General features: G+C 42.3%; 1 protein-coding gene and 1 long non-coding RNA gene across 3 annotated transcripts; both read left to right on the top strand.

Annotated features, from left to right (window-relative positions):
• The first annotated feature begins 7,702 nt into the window (after window positions 1–7,702).
• Window positions 7,703–8,695, top strand: LOC123733389 (uncharacterized). The gene is made up of 2 exons (XR_006763756.2): window positions 7,703–7,799; window positions 8,389–8,695. It is a non-coding gene; the product is annotated as an uncharacterized LOC123733389 (long non-coding RNA).
• Window positions 8,696–13,360: 4,665 nt separating this feature from the next.
• On the top strand, window positions 13,361–21,703 carry LOC123733390 (uncharacterized). 2 transcript variants are annotated; one of them, XM_082978531.1, is made up of 7 exons: window positions 13,361–13,601; window positions 16,791–19,053; window positions 19,919–20,017; window positions 20,115–20,516; window positions 20,654–20,778; window positions 20,865–20,965; window positions 21,397–21,703. In XM_082978531.1, exons 2-7 carry the CDS (start codon window positions 18,939–18,941, stop codon window positions 21,542–21,544), a joined length of 990 nt encoding a protein of 329 aa, XP_082834657.1. In that variant the 5' UTR covers window positions 13,361–13,601; window positions 16,791–18,938; the 3' UTR covers window positions 21,545–21,703. The 2 variants fall into 2 exon arrangements, with proteins under 2 accessions (XP_082834657.1, XP_045568755.2); XM_045712799.2 differs by having other exon boundaries at window positions 19,904–20,017.
• The last annotated feature ends 1,603 nt before the right edge of the window (window positions 21,704–23,306 follow it).

Here is a 23,306-nt window from a genome sequence, read left to right as displayed (position 1 = left end):
GGGGGCAGTATTGACACGGCCGGATAAAAAACGTACCTGATTTAATCTGGTTACTACTCCTGCCCAGTAACTAGAATATGCATATAATTATTGGCTTTGGATAGAAAACACCGTAAAGTTTCTAAAACTGTTTGAATGGTGTCTGTGAGTATAACAGAACTCAAATGGCAGGCCAAAACCTGAGAAGATTCCATGCAGGAAGTGGCCTGTCTGACAAGTTGTGTTTCATCTTGGCTCTTTTTATTGAAGACTGAGGATCTTTGCTATAACGTGACACTTCCTACGGCTCCCATAGGCTCTCAGAGCCCGGGAAAAAGCTGAATGATATCGAGGCAGCCTCTGGCTGAAACACATTATCGCTTTTGGCAAGTGGCCGATCAGAGTACTATGGGCTTAGGCGTGTGCCCGAGTCGACCCCATGCTTTATTTTCTTTCGTCTGTTTACCTAAACGCAGATTCCCGGTCGGAATATTATCGCTTTTTTATGAGAAAAATGGCATAAAAATAGATTCTAAACAGCGGTTGACATGCTTCGAAGTGCGGTAATGGAATATTTAGAATTTTTTTGTCACGAATTGCGCCGTGCTCGTCACCCTTATTTACCCTTTCGGATAGTGTCTTGAACGCACGAACAAAACGCCGCTGTTTGGATATAACTATGGATTATTTTGAACCAAACCAACATTTGTTATTGAAGTAGAAGTCCTGGGAGTGCATTCTGACGAAGACAACAAAGGTAATAACATTTTTCTTATAGTAAATCTGACTTTGGTGAGTGCTAAACTTGCTGGGTGTCTAAATAGCTAGCCCTGTGATGCCGGGCTATCTACTGAGAATATTGCAAAATGTGCTTTCACCGAAAAGCTATTTTAAAATCTGACATATCGAGTGCACAGAGGAGTTCTGTATCTATAATTCTTAAAATAATTGTTATGCTTTTTGTGAACGTTTATCGTGAGTAATTTAGTAAATTGTTAGCGAATTCCCCGGAAGTTTGCGGGGGGTATGCTAGTTCTGAATGTCACATGCTAATGTAAAAAGCTGGTTTTTGATATAAATATGAACTTGATTGAACAAAACATGCATGTATTGTATAACATAATGTCCTAGGGTTGTCATCTGATGAACATCATCAAAGGTTAGTGCTGCATTTAGCTGTGGTTTGGGTTTATGTGACATTATATGCTAGCTTGAAAAATGTGTGTCTGATTATTTCTGGCTGGGTACTCTGCTGACATAATCTAATGTTTTGCTTTCGTTGTAAAGACTTTTTGAAATCGGGCAGTGTGGTTAGATTAACGAGAGTCTTGTCTTTAAAATGGTGTAAAATAGTCATATGTTTGAAAAATAGAAGTTTTTGCATTTTTTAGGTTTTTGAATAACGTGCCACAGGATTACACTGGCTGTTACGTAGGTGGGACGATTTGGTGCCACCTGCCCTAGAGAGGTTAAGTATGCTCTCTCTAATTCTGTCTTTCTTTCTCTCTCTCTCGGAGGCCCTAGGACCATGCCTCAGGACTACCTGGCATGATGACTCCTTGTTGTCCCCAGTCCACCTGGCCGTGCTGCTGCTCCAGTTTCAACTGTTCTGCCTGCGGCTATGGAACCCTGACCTGTTCACTGTGATTACTATTATTTGACCAAACTGGTCATTTATGAACATTTGAACATCTTGGCCATGTTCTGTTATAATCTCCACCCGGCAGAGCCAGAAGAGGACTGGCCACCCCTCATAGCCTGGTTCCTCTCTAGGCTTCTTCCTAGGTTTTGGTCTTTCTAGGGAGTTTTTCCTAGCCACCGTGCTTCTACACCTGCGTTGCTTGCTGTTTGGGGTTTTAGGCTGGGTTTCTGTACAGCACTTTGATATATCAGCTGATGTAAGAAGGGCTATATAAATACATTTGATTTGATTTGATGAGCAAAAGTTACTTTCACATTCCCAATATGAAGGCTGTATTTCAACGGCTGCATTTGAAATGTGGTTGCCTGTTTTGGTAACTCTGCCAGAGCTGGTTAGTTTGCCAGTGGACTGAACATGTTATTTCCCATAGAGTTCCAGTACTTGATCCCAGTGTGGTCTGACTCTCTGATGTGTGTTTTGTAATTCCCAGCTGGCCCTCACAGTGGCGCCACCCTCCTCTGAGATCTATGTGTTCACTGATGCTCCTGCTAAAGACAATGCACTAAAGAGTGCACTCGCGCAAACACACACACACACACACACACACACACACACACACACACACACACACACACACACACACACACACACACACACACACACACACACACACACACACACACACACACACACACAACCACTGGAGGCTGGACTGAGATGCTATAGGAGGACAGGCTCATTGTATTGGCTGGAATGGAATAAATGGAACAGTACCAAAGACATCAAATATATGGAAACCCCATTTCAATGAGCCCATCCTCCTATAGCTTCTCCCACCAGCCTCCCCTGACTGTCACCAGCTTCATAGAGAGAACCAAGTCTGTGGTACTAGGGCTTTCACTACTGTTTATCTCTATCTTTCCTTTATCTTTCTCTCTTTATCTCTCTCCCTCTCTCTTTCTCTCTCGCTCGCTCTCTGCATTTCAATGTATCTTCTTTCCATTCTCCCGTCTTTTCATTACTTTCCTACACATCCATCCTTTATTCTGTCATGAACATTTCTCTACCTCTCCTCTCCTCCGTCTTCCTCTCCTCTCCTCTCCTCTCCTCTCCTCTCCTCTCCTCTCCTCTCCTCTCCTCTCCTCTCCTCTCCTCTCCTCTCCTCTCCTCTCCTCTCCTCTCCTCTCCTCTCCTCTCCTCTCCTCTCCTCTCCTCTCCTCTCCCTCTAACTCTCCTCTACCTCTCCACTCCTCTCCTCTCTACCACTCCTCTACTATTTCTACCTTTCCTCTCCTACCACTCCTTTCCTCCCTCCACCTCTCCACCTCTCCACTCCTATCTCTACCTCTCCTCTCCTTTCTCCACCTCTCCACTCCCCTCTACCTCTCCCTCTCCCTGTCCTCTCCTCTCCTCTCAACCTCTCCTCTCTACCTCTCCTCTCCTCTCCTCTCCTCTCCTCTCCTCCCTCTCCTCTCCTCTCCTCTCCTCTCCTCTCCTCTCCTCTCCTCTCCTCTCCTCTCCTCTCCTCTCCTCTCCTCTCCTCTCCTCTCCTCTCCTCTCCTCTCCTCTCTCTAACTCTCCTCTCCTCTACCTCTCCACTCCTCTCCACCACTCCTCTACTCTTTCCTCTCCTACCACTCCTTTCCTCCCTCCACCTCTCCAATCTCTACTCCTATCTCTACCTCTCCTCTCCTCTCCTCTCCTCTCCTCTCCTCTCCTCTCCTCTCCTCTCCTCTCCTCTCCTCTCCTCTCCTCTCCTCTCCTCTCCTCTCCTCTCCTCTCCTCTCCTCTCCTCTCCTCTCCTCTCCTCTCTACCTCTCCACCTCTCCTCTACTCTCTCTACCTCTCCTCTCTACCTCTCCTCTCTACCTCTCGTTTCCTCTCTCTACCTCTCCTCTCTACCTCTCGTTTCCTCTCTCTACCTCTCGGTTCCTCTCTCTGCCTCTCCTCTCTTTACCTTTTCTTCTCGGGTGACCTTCATGTTGAATGATAACCTACGCTCCAGTTGTCGTTGTCGTAGGCATTCCGTGGGTGGAGTCAGGCCATTCACGCCAGGCCATTGAGGTCACCAAGGAGGATCTGCCCCGATCCACCAGCGTCATCGAGGGCATCTCCTCTGCAGCACAGGTATGGTACTTTCTTGACTTACAGGCTGTTGACCAATGTCCTCCAGCTCAGTGTTCAGTAAGTCACTCTCACTGTATATCCTAACAACGACCTCAACGCGTATAATGTATTGTGTATTAACCCTCCTCCTCCTCCTCCTCCTCCTCCTCCTCCTCCCTCCTCCAGGTGACTGTTGTGTTAACCTCTCTAGGGGAGGTGGGACGAAATCGTCCCACACTATTCAACAGGCAATGAAAAATCAGAGCGCCAAATTTAAAATAGCTTTTCGGTGAAAGCACATTTTGCAATATTCTGAGTACATAGCCCAGCCATCACGGCTAGCTATTTAGACACCCACCAAGTTTAGCCCTGACCAAACTCCGATTTACTATTACAAAAGTTTGATTACCTTTGGTGTTCTTCATCAGAATGCACTCCCAGGACTGCTACTTCAATAACAAATGTTGGTTTGGTTCAAAATAATCCATTGTTATATCCAAATAGCGGCGTTTTGTTCATGCGTTCAAGACACTATCCGAAGTGTAAATAAGGGTCACGAGCATGGCGCAATTCGTGACAAAAAAATTCTAAATATTCCATTACCGTACTTTGAAGCATGTCAACCGCTGTTTAAAATCCATTTTTATGCCATTTTTCTCATAAAAAAGCGATAATATTCCGACCGGGAATCTGCGTTTAAGTAAACAGACGAAAGAAAACAAAGCATGAGGTCGACTCGGGCACGCGCCTGAGTCTCACAGTACTGTATCCAGCCACAACCCAAACGCGCTACTTTTTTTCAGCCAGAGCTTGCAAAGCCACGATTCAGCTTTTTGCCGCCTTCTGAGAGCCCATGGGAGCCGTAGGAAGTGTCACGTAACAGCAGAGATCCTCTGTAATGGATAGAGATAATCAAGAAGGGCAAGAAATTGTCAGACAGGCCACTTCCTGCATGGAATCTTCTCAGGTTTTGGCCTGCCATATGAGTTCTGTTATACTCACAGACACCATTCAAACAGTTTTAGAAACTTTAGGGTGTTTTCTATCCAAAGCCAATAATTATATGCATATTCTAGTTACTGGGCAGGAGTAGTAACCAGATTAAATCGGGTACGTTTTTTATCCAGCCGTGTCAATACTGCCCCCTAGTCCTAACAGGTTAAAACCACAAAATGTCATAATTCAAAGTTCTCAAACATAGGACTATTTTGCACCATTTTATTGATACACTTCTCTTTCTCCGCAAAACATTAGATTATGTTAGGAGAGTACATAGACACAAATAATCACACAGCCATTTTCCAAGCAAGCATATATGTCACATAAACCCAAACCACAGCTAAATGCAGCACTAACCTTTGACGATCTTCATCAGATGACACTCCTAGGACATTATGTTATACAATACATGCATGTTTTGTTCAATCAAGTTCATATTTATATCAAAAAACAGCTTTTTTTACATTAGCATGTGATGTTCAGAACTAGCATACCCACCGAAAACATCCGGTGAATTTACTAAATTACACAACAATTATTTTAAGAATTATAGATACAGAACTCCTTTATGCAATTGCTACGTCCGATTTTAAAATAGCTTTTCGGCGAAAGCACATTTTGCAATATTCTGAGTACATAGCTCGGCCATCACGGCAAACTATTTTGACATCCGCCAACTTCGGGGTCACCTAAACTCAGAATTACTATTAGAAAAATTGGATTGCCTTTGCTGTTCTTCGTCAGAATGCAATCCCAGGACTTCTACTTCAACAACAAATGTTGTTTTGGTTCCAAATAATCCATAGTTATATCCAAATACCGCTGTTTGTTCGTGCGTTCAGGTCACTATCCGAAGGGTAACGCGCGAGCGCATTTCGTGACAAAAAATTTAAAATATTCCATTACCGTACTTAGAAGCATGTCAAACGCTGTTTAAAATCAATTTTTATGCTACTTTTCTCGTAAAATAGCGATAATATTCCGACCGGCAACGTTGTATTCATTCAAAGACTGAAAGAAAAAAATGGAGAAGTCTTGTGAATGCGCATCTCCAGTCTCACTGTCCCCAGGCTGACCACTTACAAACTCTGCTGCTGTACTTTGCCCAGAGACAGCAGACACCCCATTCCACTTTCTGGCGGCTTTAGAGAGCCAATGGAAGCCTTAGAAAGTGTCACGTTACAGCACAGATGCTGTAATATTGATAGAGATGCAACAGAAGGACAACAAATTGTCAGACAGGGCACTTCCTGCATGGAATCTTCTCAGGTTTTGGCCTGCCATATGAGTTCTGTTATACTCACAGACACCATTCAAACAGTTTCAGAAACTTTAGAGTGTTTTCTATCCAAATCTACTAATTATATGCATATTCTAGTTTCTGGGCAGGAGTAGTAACCAGATTAAATCAGGTACGTTTTTTATCCGGCCGTGAAAATACTGCCCCCTATACCACAACAGGTTAACCATATATGGTCAAAATAAACCCTTTAAAGCCCGTGGGAATATACAACGCCATACCATGATATTGGCTACAAAGGCACAACCAAAAGAACCTTGGAATGATAATAATCCAGACTGCAATACAGGTGCTAGTGTCAGATATTGAGTACAAAACAGGTTTTATTTGTCTCACTCAGTTGTGGTTTGACCAGGAAAAATAAAAACATAGCTACAAAGAGAGGACCATTAGGACAATTCAAGTTGCTTTAGCAACGGCACATTTACTTGAAATGAGTAGGCAACACTCACCAATAAGCCATCCATCCTCAACAGCTCCCTCTTGTAGGTGAATAGGCCACCATAAACAGAATGAACGAGTCGTGCGTTCCAACTGGCCACCTTGCCAGCACATTCATCAGGTTTTGTTTTTGTCATATAACCTATCACCTGCACATTAAGAGTGGAAGCCTTTTCTGTTCACATAGTTGAACTGGTTTTGGGATGGTAATGTGGGTGCCGTCTATTGATCCATTTGTAATTGGAAATCCATTGATGGCAAAGAAACCCCTCTTGATTTCAACCTGTTGCGCGATGACTTATGGGAATTGTATGTTACAGTTTATTTTGCTGATGACTAAATCCAAAACAATGGCTCATACAGGGATGTCAGATGCCGAACGGCAAGCTCCCACTGAAAAGTGCCGGTTGCCAAAAACCTGAGGCTGGATGGCACTTGATGTGCACCGGACTGACATGTTTTTGCCTTCCTTAGGTAGGTCTTAAAATCCTCTAAAACATACAATACGATTGGTTTTGGGAAATTATATCTGATGAGCCATTCTGTACTTTCTGTAAAAAAGTCTCCAAAAATGCGCTCTGCTAAATGCATCATGTGCCAAACCTTCTAACAGAGCAACATCAGGCATCTCTAATTCCATTATCTCAGTCTTTTATATTATTTCTACAATGGTTTCACTTCAACAAGTGTCTCTAATTGAACATATTACCCTACTTTATATTGATGATTATCGTAACAAATGCACTGATGTGGTGAAATTATATATAGTCTGTCAAGATCTGTTGCATTAATTCACAATGGAAGTAGAACTACATTATTACTCACACAATTTCAACATATATTTTCCCCATGCTTGACAAGCAGTTCCCTTGTTCCACCACTTGGAACTCACTGTTCCTACAAATGGTCATGTCTGTGCGTAAATTCAAGCAAACGTCCATATAAATCTCAGACTTTGCGTGGAAATGATGCTGCGCATGGTTTACACACAGATGTGTGTCTATCTGCGGTTGATGAGGCCTCTGGTGATCATTAACAGAGAACAGGAACAGGTGTCAGAGACAGAGAGCTGGATGGGGTTCTGGACTAACATTCCTTGGTCAGTAATGTGTTTTATTTTACACATATAGACCATTTCAGTTAACAACATCTTTCTCAACAACAGACATTTCTTTTCAACCTTAACAAGATCAAACATAAACATCTGTTTATTTATCTTTCTCAACAACAGACATTTCTCTTCAACCTCAAGAAGAGAGTCTGGATTTGTCTGACTGACTCTGTTAATGAGGGGACCTGGAAATGGGTGGACGGCACCCCACTGACCACAGGGTGAGAGATGATAACTAATCTGTCAATAAGGCTCCTTTCAACCTTTTTCTATGCAGGTTACTGATATTGATGATAGCAGTCAACACAGTTAACTATCAGATGACAAATGTCTACATATTATTTAGTATTATGATGTTATAACTGTGATGTCTTATTGTTGTTAATCCTGTAGGTACTTGTATTAACAAGGTAGGTACTGGTATTAACCATGATATCTGACTGTTGTTAACCCTGTAGGTACTGGTATTAACCATGATATCTGACTGTTGTTAACCCTGTAGGTACTGGTATTAACAATGATATCTGACTGTTGTTAACCCTGTAGGTACTGGTATTAACCATGATATCTGACTGTTTTTAACCCTGTAGGTACTGGTATTAACCATGATATCTGACTGTTGTTAACCCTGTAGGTACTGGTATTAATCATGATATCTGACTGTTTTTAACCCTGTAGGTACTGGTATTAACCGTGATATCTGACTGTTTTTAACCCTGTAGGTACTGGTATTAACCGTGATATCTGACTGTTTTTAACCCTGTAGGTACTGGTATTAACCATGATATCTGACTTTTTTTAACCCTGTAGGTACTGGTATGCCAAACAGCCTGATAATGCAGGTCCTAATGGGGACGAGGACTGTGCTGAGATACACAAAAATCAGAGTCCTCTAAAGGCATGGAATGACATGTCATGTGGCAGCAAACTCAACTGGGTTTGTGAGAAAGTGTTTTAAAATCACCATGGCAACATGCTGTAACACATACAGTAGACTACAGTGCACAGAACTTCCTCCTCTGTCTCTGTCTCTCTCTCTCTTTGTCTCAAACTCATGCACACAAATGTTGTATTTGTTTGTATTAATATATTAATAAAAGTCCTACTTGTTTCCTGATATTGTAGCTTCCTGTTTACCAGAGACAACATGAAGATAGTACATCAGACTCTGCTATATGGGTCTCAAAAGAGGGAAGTGAAGTTGTTATTTTCAGTTGTTCAACCAGCTGTCACTCAAAACCTCCTCCACTAATCAGGTTCATTAAGAGAGAACAGAGCTGCGTCCGTTTCTGTCGCCATCTCCTCCTCATTGGTTAAGACTACCCACCCTCAATATCCACTTGGAGCAGTTTGTAGTGTCAAATCTATTGTATGGACATTGTAATGACCCATGTTTGTAGTCCTGGACCTCCTGAACATGTTGATGTATATTTGGGAGTAAACAGAGGGTCCAAATCAGCAGAAAAGTGAAAGGAAGGGGGAGTTCTGGAAACTCTCTGAATTATCTTGGGGCTGTTTCATATGATATTTAATATATGTTAGCAGCTAGCCTTTGTTCTCCACTTCCCCTCTATATCTTCCTGGTATGATAGTGTCCTGTCCATCATCACAAATAGCAAATCCCATTCCCTGGGCAGGAGGACTGTGTTGAGATATACTCTGGACAAGATGACCATGTAGAGACATGGAATGATTTATATTGTGCTGCAGAAAATATTTTAACAATAACCACTGAAACAATCTCTCACATGCGCACTTGCACACAGGTACGCACACAAGTATGCAAACTTGTTATATTTTTTGTATTAGCATAGACACAACTACCCATGTCATCATGTTGATACTTCCCTAGAGTTAAAACCTACAGCAGTCCCACAGACAGAGACACACAGATCACTCAGAGACAGAGATATCACAAGAAGCAGAGACTTAATGTATAGTTTACCTGCATAGAAAGAAAGACCCAGGCATTGTTAAAGATGTCAAAGGTCATCTATGCTGAACCAGATATGAACAAATCTGATTTTGGTGAAGGCTAAACTTGCCGGGTGTCTAAATAGCTAGCCCGTGATGGCTGGGCTATGTACTTAGAATATTGCAAAATGTGCTTTCACCAAAAAGCTATTTTAAAATCGGACATATCGAGTGCATAGAGGAGTTCTGTATCTATAATTCTTAAAATAATTGTTATGCTTTTTGTGAACGTTTATCGTGAGTAATTTAGTAAATTGTTAGTAAATTCCCCGGAAGTTTGCTAGTTCGCTAGTTCTGAACGTCACATGCTAATGTAAAAAGCTGTTTTTTGATATAAATATGAACTTGATTGAACAAAACATGCATGTATTGTATAACATAATGTCCTAGGTATGTCATCTGATGAAGATCATCAAAGGTTAGTGCTGCATTTAGCTGTCTTCTGGGTTTTTGTGACATTATATGCTAGCTTGAAAAATGGGTGTCTGATTATTTCTGGCTGGGTACTCTGCTGACATAATCTAATGTTTTGCTTTCGCTGCAAAGCCTTTTTGAAATCGGACAGTGTGGTTAGATAAAGGAGAGTCTTGTCTTTAAAATGCTGTGAAATAGTCATATGTTTGAAAAATTGAAGTTTTTGTATTTTTGAGGAATTTGTCATTCGCGCCACGCCTATCATTGGATATTGGAGCAGGTGTTCCGCTAGCGGAACGTCTAGATGTAATGGTGTAAAATAGTCATATGTTTGAAAAATTTAAGTTTTGGGATTTTTTAGGAATTTGTAATTCGAGCCACGCCTATCATTGGATATTGGAGCAGGTGTTCCTCTAGCGGAACGTCTAGATGTAAGAGGTTTAACCCATCAGAGTCTAAGCCCCATTTTAGTCCCCTTCAACGTAGAAACGGCCAACAAAAATGGAGGAACCTTTACCGTCCAAGCCACCAACAATCGCAGATTCACTTCTTCCTTCCCTGCCATCATCTCCATGGTGACTGGGGGCGGTGGGGCCAACGGTACGGTGAGCCTCATGGCGCCCACCAGCACCTCGTCAGGAACAGATGTTACCCTGTCCGTTGTCAGTAAAGTAAAGGTCTTGTTTCAAAACTCTACAATGGCATCCCTTTCTCATATCCTCTCTCCCTCACAGTCACTGATTTGAAAGGAATTGGTTGCTGTAAGATACCAGTTGTTTTCAGCTACATTAGCTCTCTCTCTCTCTATCCCCTCTTCCCTCTTCCTCCCTTCTTCTTCCCTCCCTTCCTCCCTCCAGGTGACAGATTTTACCACTCCCCACAACGGGCTACCAGGCATCTCCTCCAAGGGGCCAGGGATCGATTGCTCCTACAGTTTTGTTTCGGTACTGCAGTTAAACGGATGCCCGGCCCCATAAAACATCTCCCACACACGGCCACACAGACAATTCAGATTAGAAAATGACCTAATAAGACTCTTTAGTCATCACCTTTGCGCAGAAAAAACATCCATTGTATCATTCAAATAATTGTCGCTGAGGCCGATTATTCATCCAATGTCTGCCATGTTTTTGGATGACGTCGTTGCTGCTTGCGCTGCTCCCTGTGCACACTGAGTGCTTGTGCGCATGTGATGTTGGGCTGTGTAAACTGGATGCAACCCAGATATGGATGTCCATGAACCTGCGTATAAGAATGTGAATAGCTTGAAAACAACGGGAAGACATCTTGGACACAGTCTTCAGTTCTTAAAATACCTCAGTGGTTTCCTCCAACTGCCCGTTAGCATGCAGCTCCTCAAACTGGCAGCTCTCTGCCAACCTCACCGACGGTATCAACAGAACGGGCATCGTCTGTGTCACCCTATGCCAGGGCAACGGGACCCTCAACACTTCTACGTGGTGGGCCCCAGGGCCGATAACATGACCCAGGTGGCCAACAGCAACACCTGCTTTTCAAAGAAGGTAGAACTGATGGTGGTGGACAGCGCAGGCAACGTGGGTGTGTGTCTGGGCTCAGTGAAGGACTCTGTTGGAGTGGTTGTGAGCTCTACAGCCCAGGGACAGGTTTCCATTCTTAAGGCTAAGTCCATTATTATTACCATAGCATCCTATTGTTCTAAGATTAACTTAGCCTTAATATGCTTTTGGGGAAAAGGGCGCAGGTCTCTGTCACCAACACTACAGCTGTACCTGTAGTTAGTACTGCATCCACCCAGGTCTCTGTCACCAACACTACAACTGTACCTGTAGTTAGTACTACATCCACCCAGGTCTCTGTCACCAACACTACATCTTTACCTGTAGTTAGTACTACATCCACCCAGGTCTCTGTCACCAACACTACAGCTGTACCTGTAGTTAGTACAACATCCACCCAGGTCTCTGTCACCAACACTACAGCTGTACCTGTAGTTAGTACAACATCCACCCAGGTCTCTGTCACCAACACTACAGCTGTACCTGTAGTTAGTACTACATCCACCCGGGTCTCCGTCACCAACAGTACAGCTGTACCTGTAGTTAGTACTACATCCACCCAGGTCTCTGTCACCAACACTACAGCTGTACCTGTAGTTAGTACTACATACACCCAGGTCTCTGTCACCAACACTACAGCTGTACCTGTAGTTAGTACTACATCCACCCAGGTCTCTGTCACCAACACTACAGCTGTAACTGTAGTTAGTACTATATCCACCAGAGGGACCACCTTTGACTCTGTCCCTGTATCTAAGGATCTGTGTGATGCTTTCTCTCCTCCTGTGGAACAGAGTAGAGCTATAGAGTTGTATAATAGTTCATGTAGGAAGATGTCATGTGGAACAGTGGAGTCAGTGCAGAGAGAGTTGTGTCATTAGATGTAACCAGTATGTATATGTTATGTTGTATTGAAAGTCAGGGTGGAAATATGAACGTTTTATCATAATACATGTGAAGGGTTTTTATTCTTCTTTCTATTCTCTTAAAACTGAAACTATGGAGATATTGTCAGAACTTCTGCTTTTTCATTCTGAGTAACTCTTCATAGTCAGCATCGATAGAACAAAGAATCCTATGTGGTCATCGGTGGCCGGTCACACTTCGGGGGGAAGTTTCCCCTTGGTACAGATCTAGGATCAGCTTTCCCTCCCCCAATCTTAACCTTAACCATTAGTGGTGGAAATGTAAAACCAACCTAAGACCAGCATCTAGGGGACACTTCTCCCTACACCACCGTAGGGAGCCATAATGTGTTCTCCATTTGAAGGCTGGTGGTGCTGTAAACTCAGTCAGGATATATGTAGTGTATATGTCAATTAACAGGATCCCAATTTATTTTAGCACATCCAAAATTCAGACCCTGTGAATTCACACGTACATCATATAGCATGATATATAGTCATTCAATGTAGTTTATTATCAAACTAAGGCTGGTGGGAGTCATATCATGTATTATATTATCAAACTAAGGCTGGTGGGAGTCATATAATGTGTTATATTATCAAACTAAGGCTGGTGGGAGTCATATAATGTATTATATTATCAAACTAAGGCTGATGGGAGTCATATCGTGAAGTATATTATAAACTAAGACTGGTGGGAGTCATATCATGTAGTATATTATCACACTAAGGCTGGTGGGAGTCATATCATGTAGTATATTATCAAACTAAGACTGGTGGGAGTCATATCATGTATTATATTATCACACTAAGACTGGTGGGAGTCACATCATGTATTATATTATCACACTAAGACTGGTGGAAGTCACATGGTGGCCAGTGTTGTGTTGATTTCACAATGTATCATTCACTGTGGTTGACTGATAAAGAGTTTCACTACCTAAAGTCACACAAACACAGGACAATGCAGGGAGAAGACACAGCTACAGACGTATATTAGAGTTTAGGTTAGAAGTAGAAGTTACTGTTCTTGATCACAAGTGTGTTAAGATGTCAGAGGGAGTCTATGAAATCCCAGATAGATTTGAAGATGATGAGCCTGATGCAATGAAGAACACAGACATTGATGGCCAATTATATTCCAACATAAATGCCTTCAAGCCCAGTCGAAGAGATGGAATTGTTGCTTCAGGTAAGATTGCACGAACACACACACACACACACACACACACACACAAATTACACACACACACACACACACACACATTAAACAGGTGAGATTACCCTGTAGTACTAGACCTTTGTGTCCCATTCCTGGATGATACAGTACAACACATTACCAAAGATTTAGCTTTAATAATTTGTGATACAGTACATTTTCAGTGGTGGAAGAGACCCTCTGGAGTTGCTGCAGTGTGTCTGGGGCTGTTGTGTGATCTCCTAATAATCTTTGACAGTCAGTCTTTGTTGTGAAGTTATATATAAGCACAATATGAAATGCTCATATATGATTGTTGTTCCCACATATTGGTCCCAAAAGAGGGAAATGAAGTGGATCTTTTCAGTCATTCAACCAGCTGTCACTCAAAATCTCCTCGACCAATCAGGCTCATGAAGAGAGAGGGCTGCAGGACATCTAGCAGTTAAGATTGCTAGGCCAGTAACAGAAAGGTTGCTGGTTAGAATTCCTGAGCCGACAAAGTGAAAAATCTGTCGATGTGCCCTTGAGCAAGGCACTTAAACATAATTGCTTTTGTAAGTCACTCTGGATAAGAGCGTCTGCTAAATTGGGGGGCTGAGTGGCACAGTGGTCTAAAGCACTGCATTGAAGTGCAACAGCCGTCACTACAGACCTGTGTTTAATCCCAGGCTGTATAACAACAGACCATGATCGGTAGTCCCATAGGGTGGCGCACAATTGGCCCAGCGTCGTCCGGGTTAGGGGAAGGTTTGGCTGGGGTAGGCTGTCATTGTAACTTGTTCTTAACTTACTTACCTAGTTAAATACGTTTTTTAAATAAAAAACATTTTAAAAAATGGCTAAAGGGTAAATGTAGAGGAGTTACTGTTGTCATCTCATCCTCACTGGTTAAGACTACCCACATTCAATATCTACTTGGATCTGTTTATAGTGTCAAATCTATTAAATGGACATTATAAGGACCCATGTTTGTAGTCCTGGACCTCCTGAACATGTTGATGTATATTTGGTAGTAAACAGAGGGTCCAAATCAGCAGAAAGGTGAAAGGAATGTGGAGTTCTGGAAACTCCCTGAATTATCGTGAGGCTGTTACATATGATATTTAATATATGTTAACAGCTAGCCTTTGTTCTCCACTTCCCCTCTATGATCTATATCTTCCTGGTATAATAGTGTCCTGTCCATCATTACAAATAGCATACATACATACACATACACACATACACAAGCACGGACACAAGAAGGCAAACTTGTTATATTTTTTGTATTAGCATAGCAACAACTACCCGTGTTATATTTATGATACTTCCCTAGAGTTAACACCTACAGTAGTCACACAGACAGAGACACACAGATCACTCAGAGACAGAGATATCACTGGAAGCAGAGACTTAACATGTAGAGGGCTTGCAGTTGTCGTACAACGCCTCCATGTGGCCATGTTGGAAGACCACCACATTAATTCTAGAAGCAGAGACTTAATGTATAGTAGACCTACATAGAAAGAAAGACCCAGGCATTGTTAAAGATGTCAAAGGTAATCTATGCTGAGCCAGATATGAACAAGAAGGTCAAGTTTGACAGAGTTAAGATGGAGGAGAGGATGGACCAGGAGTGGAACAGGAGACCAGTACTCGGGTAACACACACTCAACCCTATTAGAGCAGAAGGTCCAAGGTCGCTCACCTAGGATTGTATTCTCCAATGAGTTCTGAGTAGGAGGGGAGGAGAGAGGATGTGAGGAGGAATTGAGGAAATATTAGTTGAGAAAGAGCCCATAGGTAAGTCTATCATACCGCTATTTCACCTCTATGGTGACTTCCTCTCTCACTTTAACCACTAGGTGGAATCATCACTTAACCATTCAGCACTGTATTCCACCATCAACATGACAGAGAGAGAGAGAGAGAGAGCGAGAGAGAGGGGCTGAGGGGGGTGGAAGAGAGGGAGAGAGGGAGAGAGAGAGAAAGAGAGAGAGAGAGAGAGAGAGAGAGAGAGAGGACGTTGTCATAGTAGGTTGATGTTACATCACTTTCTCACAGATCCAGTTTTGATATTTTCCACAATTGTAATCATTCCATGTCTTTACAGGGTCATCTAGTCCTATGGTTTTACAGCATTAAAGACACTGTCAAAGATGAGCATACCATTATCAAAAAAAAATGTATCTCTCTCTTAGCATTACATTTTCAAATGCAATTAGTACTTGGCTTCTATGATACATCTACAGTTCTCATGGAATGACATCCATGAGTCAAAACATATATTTTTAAGAACATGATTGGAAACTCTCACTCTCAGTGTTTTTCTTGGAGTCTAGTAATTACTATGCTGATAAAGTCCTACAGTATGTACTGTAACTCGCCACTCTGTATTTCCAACCTAGTCTCAAAACATTTCGTATTATTCTGTATGTAAATCAGAGACACTCCATTTGAATATGATACATTACCTTTCATATGGTATGTATCAATTTGTGGATGCCCGTCATCCATTTTGTATGATATGTTACAAATTACAATGTGTATGATATGTTACGAATTTGCAAAAACATACAATATGCTACGGAATATCCTAAACATTTGAATTCTACTAACATTTGCTAGCTGGTAGTAATTACTATGTTGACGGTTGCATTCAGTGATATGGAGGAGAGGAGATAAGAGGAGAGGAGACAGGAGGAGAGGAGATAAGAGTATAGGACGAGAGGAGATCAGAGGAGAGGAGATAGGAGGAGATATGAGGAGGTGAGGAGCTAGGAGGAGAGGGGAGACTAATTGAGATAGAGCCTTAGTGTCAGAGAGAGACATAGAGGAGGAAGAAGAAAATTAAGAGAATGAGGAAGAGAGAGAAAAAATAAGACAAATAATTGTTGTGTTTATACTGTGAACCATCAGATCCTCCTCTCCACCCTCTCCGAGTTGGGTATCTCCGGCGCGGCTCACTCTTGGATTGCGTCCTATCTGACAGGTCGCTCCTACCAGGTGGCGTGGCGAGAATCCATCTCCGCACCACGTGCTCTCACCACTGGTGTCCCCCAGGGCTCAGTTCTAGGCCCTCTCCTATTCTCGCTATGCACCAAGTCACTTGGCTCTGTCATATCCTCACATGGTCTCTCCTATCATTGCTACGCAGACGACACACAATTAATCTTCTCCTTTCCCCCTTCTGATAACCAGGTGGCGAATCGCATCTCTGCATGTCTGGCAGACATATCAGTGTGGATGACGGATCACCACCTCAAGCTGAACCTCGGCAAGACGGAGCTGCTCTTCCTCCCGGGGAAGGACTGCCCTTTCCATGATCTCGCCATCACGGTGGACAACTCCATTGTGTCCTCCTCCCAGAGTGCTAAGAGCCTTGGCGTGACCGTGGACAACACCCTGTCGTTCTCCGCTAACATCAAGGCGGTGACCCGATCCTGTAGGTTCATGCTATACAACATTCGCAGAGTACGACCCTGCCTTACACAGGAAGCGGCGCAGGTCCTAATCCAGGCACTTGTCATCTCCCGTCTGGATTACTGCAACTCCCTGTTGGCGGGGCTCCCTGCCTGTGCCATTAAACCCCTACAACTCATCCAGAATGCCGCAGCCCGTCTGGTGTTCAACCTTCCCAAGTTCTCTCACGTCACCCTGCTCCTCCACACTGGCTTCCAGTTGAAGCTCGCATCTGCTACAAGACCATGTTGCTTGCCTACGGAGCTGTGAGGGGAACGGCACCTTCGTACCTTCAGGCTCTGATCAGGCCCTACACCCAAACAAGGGCACTGCGTTCATCCACCTCTGGCCTGCTGGCCCCCCTACCTCTGCGGAAGCACAGTTCCCGCTCAGCCCAGTCAAAACTGTTCGCTGCTCTGGCACCCCAATGGTGGAACAAGCTCCCTCACGACGCCAGGACAGCGGAGTCAATCACCACCTTCCGTAGACACCTGAAACCCCACCTCTTTAAGGAATACCTGGGATAGGATAAAGTAATCCTTCTAAACCCCCCCCCCCCCACCGAAAATATATAGATGTACTATTGTAAAGTGCTTGTTCCACTGGATATCATAAGGTGAATGCACCAATTTGTAAGTCGCTCTGGATAAGAGCGTCTGCTAAATGACGTAAATGTAAATGTTTAGATTTAGAGGAGAGTATGTAGACATACTGTACTCTGGAAAATGATTCTTCTTTATTTTTATTAGAAACATGTCATGTGATTTTGCAAAAAAAGCGTGACCAATTATTAGCCTATGCTTATCACTTTAATATTAAGAATAACAAAGCACAGATTAATAAATGAAGGAACAAAGTTCTTTAACAAGGTCTACCAGCTTCCTAATTGAATGTGATTGGATACTTAAAACAGTGTGACCTGGACACACACAGAGGGCAGAACATTACTGAGAGGAAACACACACACTCACACAAAATCAATGCTAATAAAAGGTGAGAATGACTCACAACCTTCACTGTACAAGGGACAACATGTAGGTTACCAACAGCAACACAATGTACCATACACCAGTGGACCTGTCTGCTACATACCTACACACTCATCATGGTGTCTATCTGCTATTGTGTCTCTTCCTGGAGGTTGTTGTCTGCTCAAACCACTGGTTAAGAAAATGTTGAGTGGTCTGAATACTTTCCAAAAGCACATAGCATATATGCTTGGTATCTAACTGTGCATCTCTGAGGTTAACTGAATAATTGAATGCTAGACATTGATTGCAAAATATTAGCTCCTTGTTCCTCAGCCTCTTAATAATTGCATAACGGTAAACCTAGACACGTGCATTTTATAGTATTCCGAGTGGTGACGCAAGGCTTGCAACCTTGGCTATATTCCCTCTGGATACCATTCTGGGCCTATAGCATTCACATGATAATGTAGTCAGATTGACTAATGTAGTTTATTATTATTATATTCAAATAATGTTTGGATAATTTCCATCCACCTACATAATAGTGACTCATCCAATTGATGGGGATTTTCTGTATTACACTACAATGTTATCAGCATCAGCTCTTTCTCCCTATTCTTCACATTCATTTTAGAGCACCGGGGTTGGTGACACAAAGGGTTAAGGTGTGAAGTCCTCCCTACATCTATAACACTGTACGTTCTCAGACACAACAGACTGTTAAACTAAAGCAGCAGTTTAACAGGATGTATGAGGTGTGAAGTCCTCCCTACATCTATAACACTGTACGTTCTCAGACACAACAGACTGTTAAACTAAAGCAGCTGTTTAACAGGATATGCAACATAATATACTGTCTGTTGTACTGTGTGTAGATACATAAAGTACCAAAGTATACTTTAAGGGGGCAATTAGAATGAACCTTTATACGGAGCAGTCTGAGGAGATTTATGCTAATGTGGACAGGAAGAGCTGTGGACAGGATACAGTGAACAGGATCATAGATAAACAACCTGAATCTCAGAACACTGGTAAGTACACTGTAGTCATAGAGACACACACATGTAAGTTTAAACTAATGGTTATTATCCTTCCACTTGCTGCATAAACAATTGTGCCTATGTTAATGTGATGAGGAAGGCCGATGCCCTACGCTCCAAGGCTTCAAAATTCAACTGAGTAAAATAAACTGTAACAAACAGATTATTAAATATTCAAAAACGGAATACATTGTGTCTTCCAAATATAGGTCTTACTTCACAAGGGAAAGCTTTTGAATTGATATACTTGTGGAAAAGGATACATGAAACGTTGTTCCTTTAAGACTAGAGGTTAAATGTTCTGAAATGTTTGAGGCTCTGTATTTTAGGATGTATACTAACTGCTGAAACATTCATTTCCATGTTCATAAAGTCCAATGCAAATCGCCACTGTGTATTTCCAACCTGGTCTCAATGCATTTTTTATTATTATGTACGTAAATCCGAGTCACTCCATTTAGTGTAATATGATAGGTTTAATATGACATGTATCAATTTGTGGATGTCCATGATCCATTTTGTATGTTATAAATTACAATTTCTATTATGTTACGAATTACATTTTGTATGACATGTTACGAATTACAATTTGTATATGTTACGAATTTGCAAAATGTACAATACGTTACGAATGTCCTAAACATATAAATTCTACTAACATCAGATAGCTGGCTAACGTTAGCAAGGCTAGGAGATAACTGTAACTGGTCACTATATCTCCTGTTAATGTGTGAAGCTGTATCTTTAACAACCACAAGTCCCCACCAACAGGAAGAGAGATGGGTTGAGAAAACATAACTTTAAAAGTGTGATTGTGTCTCATTGATGATGCTATGTACAGTACCTGTGTCCACAGAGCCTGATAGCTCAGGGAACAGATCCTCCAGAGTTGTTGCAGTGTGTCTGGGGCTGCTGTGTGTTCTACTGGCTGGGATCATAGGCCAGTCTGTCTACTGTAAGTCTTAAATTACAATTCCTACAATTCACCAGCATTCACCTACAATTCACCAGATTATCTATTTTATTGATACACTTGGTTGTTGTTATAACAGATGATGGGGTCTCTAAGAGCTTCTTAGCCTATAAGACCAACTCATCTGCAGAGATAGAAGAGCTACAGACCAGCTACAACAACCTGACTAAAGAGAGAGACCAGCTACAGACCAGTTACAACACCCTGACTAAAGAGAGAGACCAGCTACAGACCAGTTACAACACTCTGACTAAAGAGAGAGACCAGCTACAGACCAGTTACAACACCCTGACTAAAGAGAGAGACCAGCTACAGACCAGTTACAACACCATCACTAAAGAGAGAGACCAGCTACAGACCAGTTACAACACCCTGACTATTGTGAGAGACCAGCTACAGACCAGTTACAACACCATCACTAAAGAGAGAGACAAGCTACAGACTGAGAGAGATTTTCTTAGCGGGAGGCTTACCAATCTCGGTGAGTAAACCTACAGTAATAAATTATCATTAACAATACACAACTGATCATGAGTCTGTGTTCTTTCATTAAGTGTCCAGTGTGATAAATTGAAGGAAATTCGTATTTTCATCAATATTTTCAAACCTGTCCGGAAGGCTGGCAGAAGTTTGAATCCAGTTGGTACTTCCTGTCTACTGAGTCTAAAACCTGGAAGGAGAGCAGAGAGGACTGTCTGAAGAGAGGAGCAGACCTGGTGATCATAAACAGTGATAAGGAACAGGTGAGAGGCAGAGGGAGAGGGATGAGTGTGCAGGGGTAGATATGATCAAACCAATACATCTCTATATTTATCTTTATGAACAACAGGAGTTTCTCTTCAACCTCAAGAGGAGAGTCTGGATTGGTCTGACTGACTCTGTTAATGAGGGGACCTGGAAATGGGTAGACGACACCCCACTGACCACAAGGTGAGAGATGATAACTAATCTGTCAATAAGGCTCCATTCAACCTTTTTCTATGCAGGTTACTGATATTGATGATAGCAGTCAACAGTTAACTATCAGATGACAAATGTCTACATATTATTTAGTATTATGATGTTGTAACTGATGTTTGACTGTTTTTAACCCTGTAGCTACTGGTATTCACCATGATATCTGATTGTTTTAACCCTGTAGGTACTGGTATTAACCATGATATCTGACTGTTTTTAACCCTGTAGGTACTGGTATTAACCATGAAATCTGACTGTTTTTAACCCTGTAGGTACTGGTATGAACCATGATATCTGACTGTTTTTAACCCTGTAGGTACTGGTATTAACCATGATATCTGACTGTTGTTAACCCTGTAGGTACTGGTATTAACCATGATATCTGACTGTTTTTAACCCTGTAGGTACTGGTATGCCAAACAGCCTGATAATGCAGGTCCTAATGGGGACGAGGACTGTGCTGAGATACACAAAGATCAGAGTCCTCTAAAGGCATGGAATGACATGTCATGTGGCAGCAAACTCAACTGGGTTTGTGAGAAAGTGTTTTAAAATCACCATGACAACATGCTGTAACACATACAGTAGACTACAGTGCACAGAACTTCCTCCTCTGTCTCTGTCTCTCTCTCTCTTTGTCTCAAACTCATGCACACAAATGTTGTATTTGTTTGTATTAATATATTAATAAAAGTCCTACTTGTTTCCTGACGTTGTAGCTTCCTGTTTACCAGAGTCAACATGAAGATAGTACATCAGACTCTACTATATGGGTCTCAAAAAAGGGAAGTGAAGTTGTTATTTTCAGTGGTTCAACTAGCTGTCACTCAAAACCTCCTCGACCAATCTGGTTCATTAAGAGAGAACAGAGCTGCATCCGTTTCTGTCGCCATTTCCTCCTCACTGGCTAAGACTACCCTACCTCAATATCCACTTGGAGCAGTTTGTAGTCTCAAATCTATTGTATGGACATTGTAATGACCCATGTGTGTAGTGCTGGACCTCCTGAACATGTTGATGTATATTTGGAAGTAAACAAACGGTCCAAATCAGCAGAAAGGTGAAAGGAAGGGGGAGTTCTGGAAACTCCCTGAATATATTTGTTAGCAGCTAGCCTTTGTTTTCCACTTCCCCTCTATATCTTCCTGGTATTATAGTGTCCTGTCCATCATCACAAATAGCAAGTCCCATTCCCTCGGCAGGAGGACTGTGTTGAGATATATTCTGGACAAGGTGACCATGTAGAGACATGGAATGATTTATATTGTGCTGCAGAAAATATTTTAACAATAACCTCTGTAACAATCTCTCACATGCACACTTCCACAAAGGTACACACACAAGTATGCAAACTTGTTATATTTTTTATATTAGCATAGCCACAACTACCCATGTCATCATGTTGATACTTCCCTAGAGTTAACACCTACAGCAGTCACACAGACAGAGACACACAGATGACTCAGAGACAGAGATATCACTGGAAGCAGAGACTTAACGTATAGAGGACTTGCAGTTGACGTACGACAACTCCTGGTGGCCATGTTGGAAGACCACCACATTAATTCTAGAAGCAGAGACTAGTTGACCTACAAACAGTGGGGAGAACAAGTATTTGATACACTGCCGATTTTGCAGGTTTTCCTAATTACAAAGCATGTAGAGGTCTGTCATTTTTTATCATAGGTACACTTCAACTGTGAGAGACGGAATCTAAAACAAAAATCCAGAAAATCACATTGTATGATTTTTAAGTAATTAATTTGCATTTTATTGCATGACATAAGTATTTGATCACCTACCAACCAGTAAGAATTCCAGCTCTCACAGACCTGTTAGTTTTTCTTTAAGAAGCCCTCCTGTTCTCCACTCATTACCTGTATTAACTGCACCTGTTTGAACTCGTTACCTGTATAAAAGACACCTGTCCACACACTCAATCAAACAGACTCCAACCTCTCCACAATGGCCAAGACCAGAGAGCTGTGTAAGGACATCAGGGATAAAATTGTAGACCTGCACAAGGCTGGGATGGGCTACAGGACAATAGGCAACAACTGTTGGCGCAATTATTAGAAAATGGAAGAAGTTCAAGATGACGGTCAATCACCCTCGGTCTGGGGCTCCATGCAAGATCTCACCTCGTGGAGCATCAATGATCATGAGGAAGGTGAGGTATCAGCCCAGAACTACACGGCAGGACCTGGTCAATGACCTGAAGAGAGCTGGGACCACAGTCTCAAAGAAAACCATTAGTAACACACTATGCCATCATGGATTAAAATCCTGCAGAGCACGCAAGGTTCCCCTGCTC

Source organism: Salmo salar, chromosome 08 (genome assembly GCF_965601325.2).
Source record: "Salmo salar chromosome 08, fSalSal1, whole genome shotgun sequence".
In the NCBI taxonomy this organism is placed as follows: Eukaryota; Metazoa; Chordata; class Actinopteri; order Salmoniformes; family Salmonidae; genus Salmo; species Salmo salar.
Note: the sequence above shows the minus strand (reverse complement) of the source record. Positions and strands in the feature narration are given on the sequence as shown.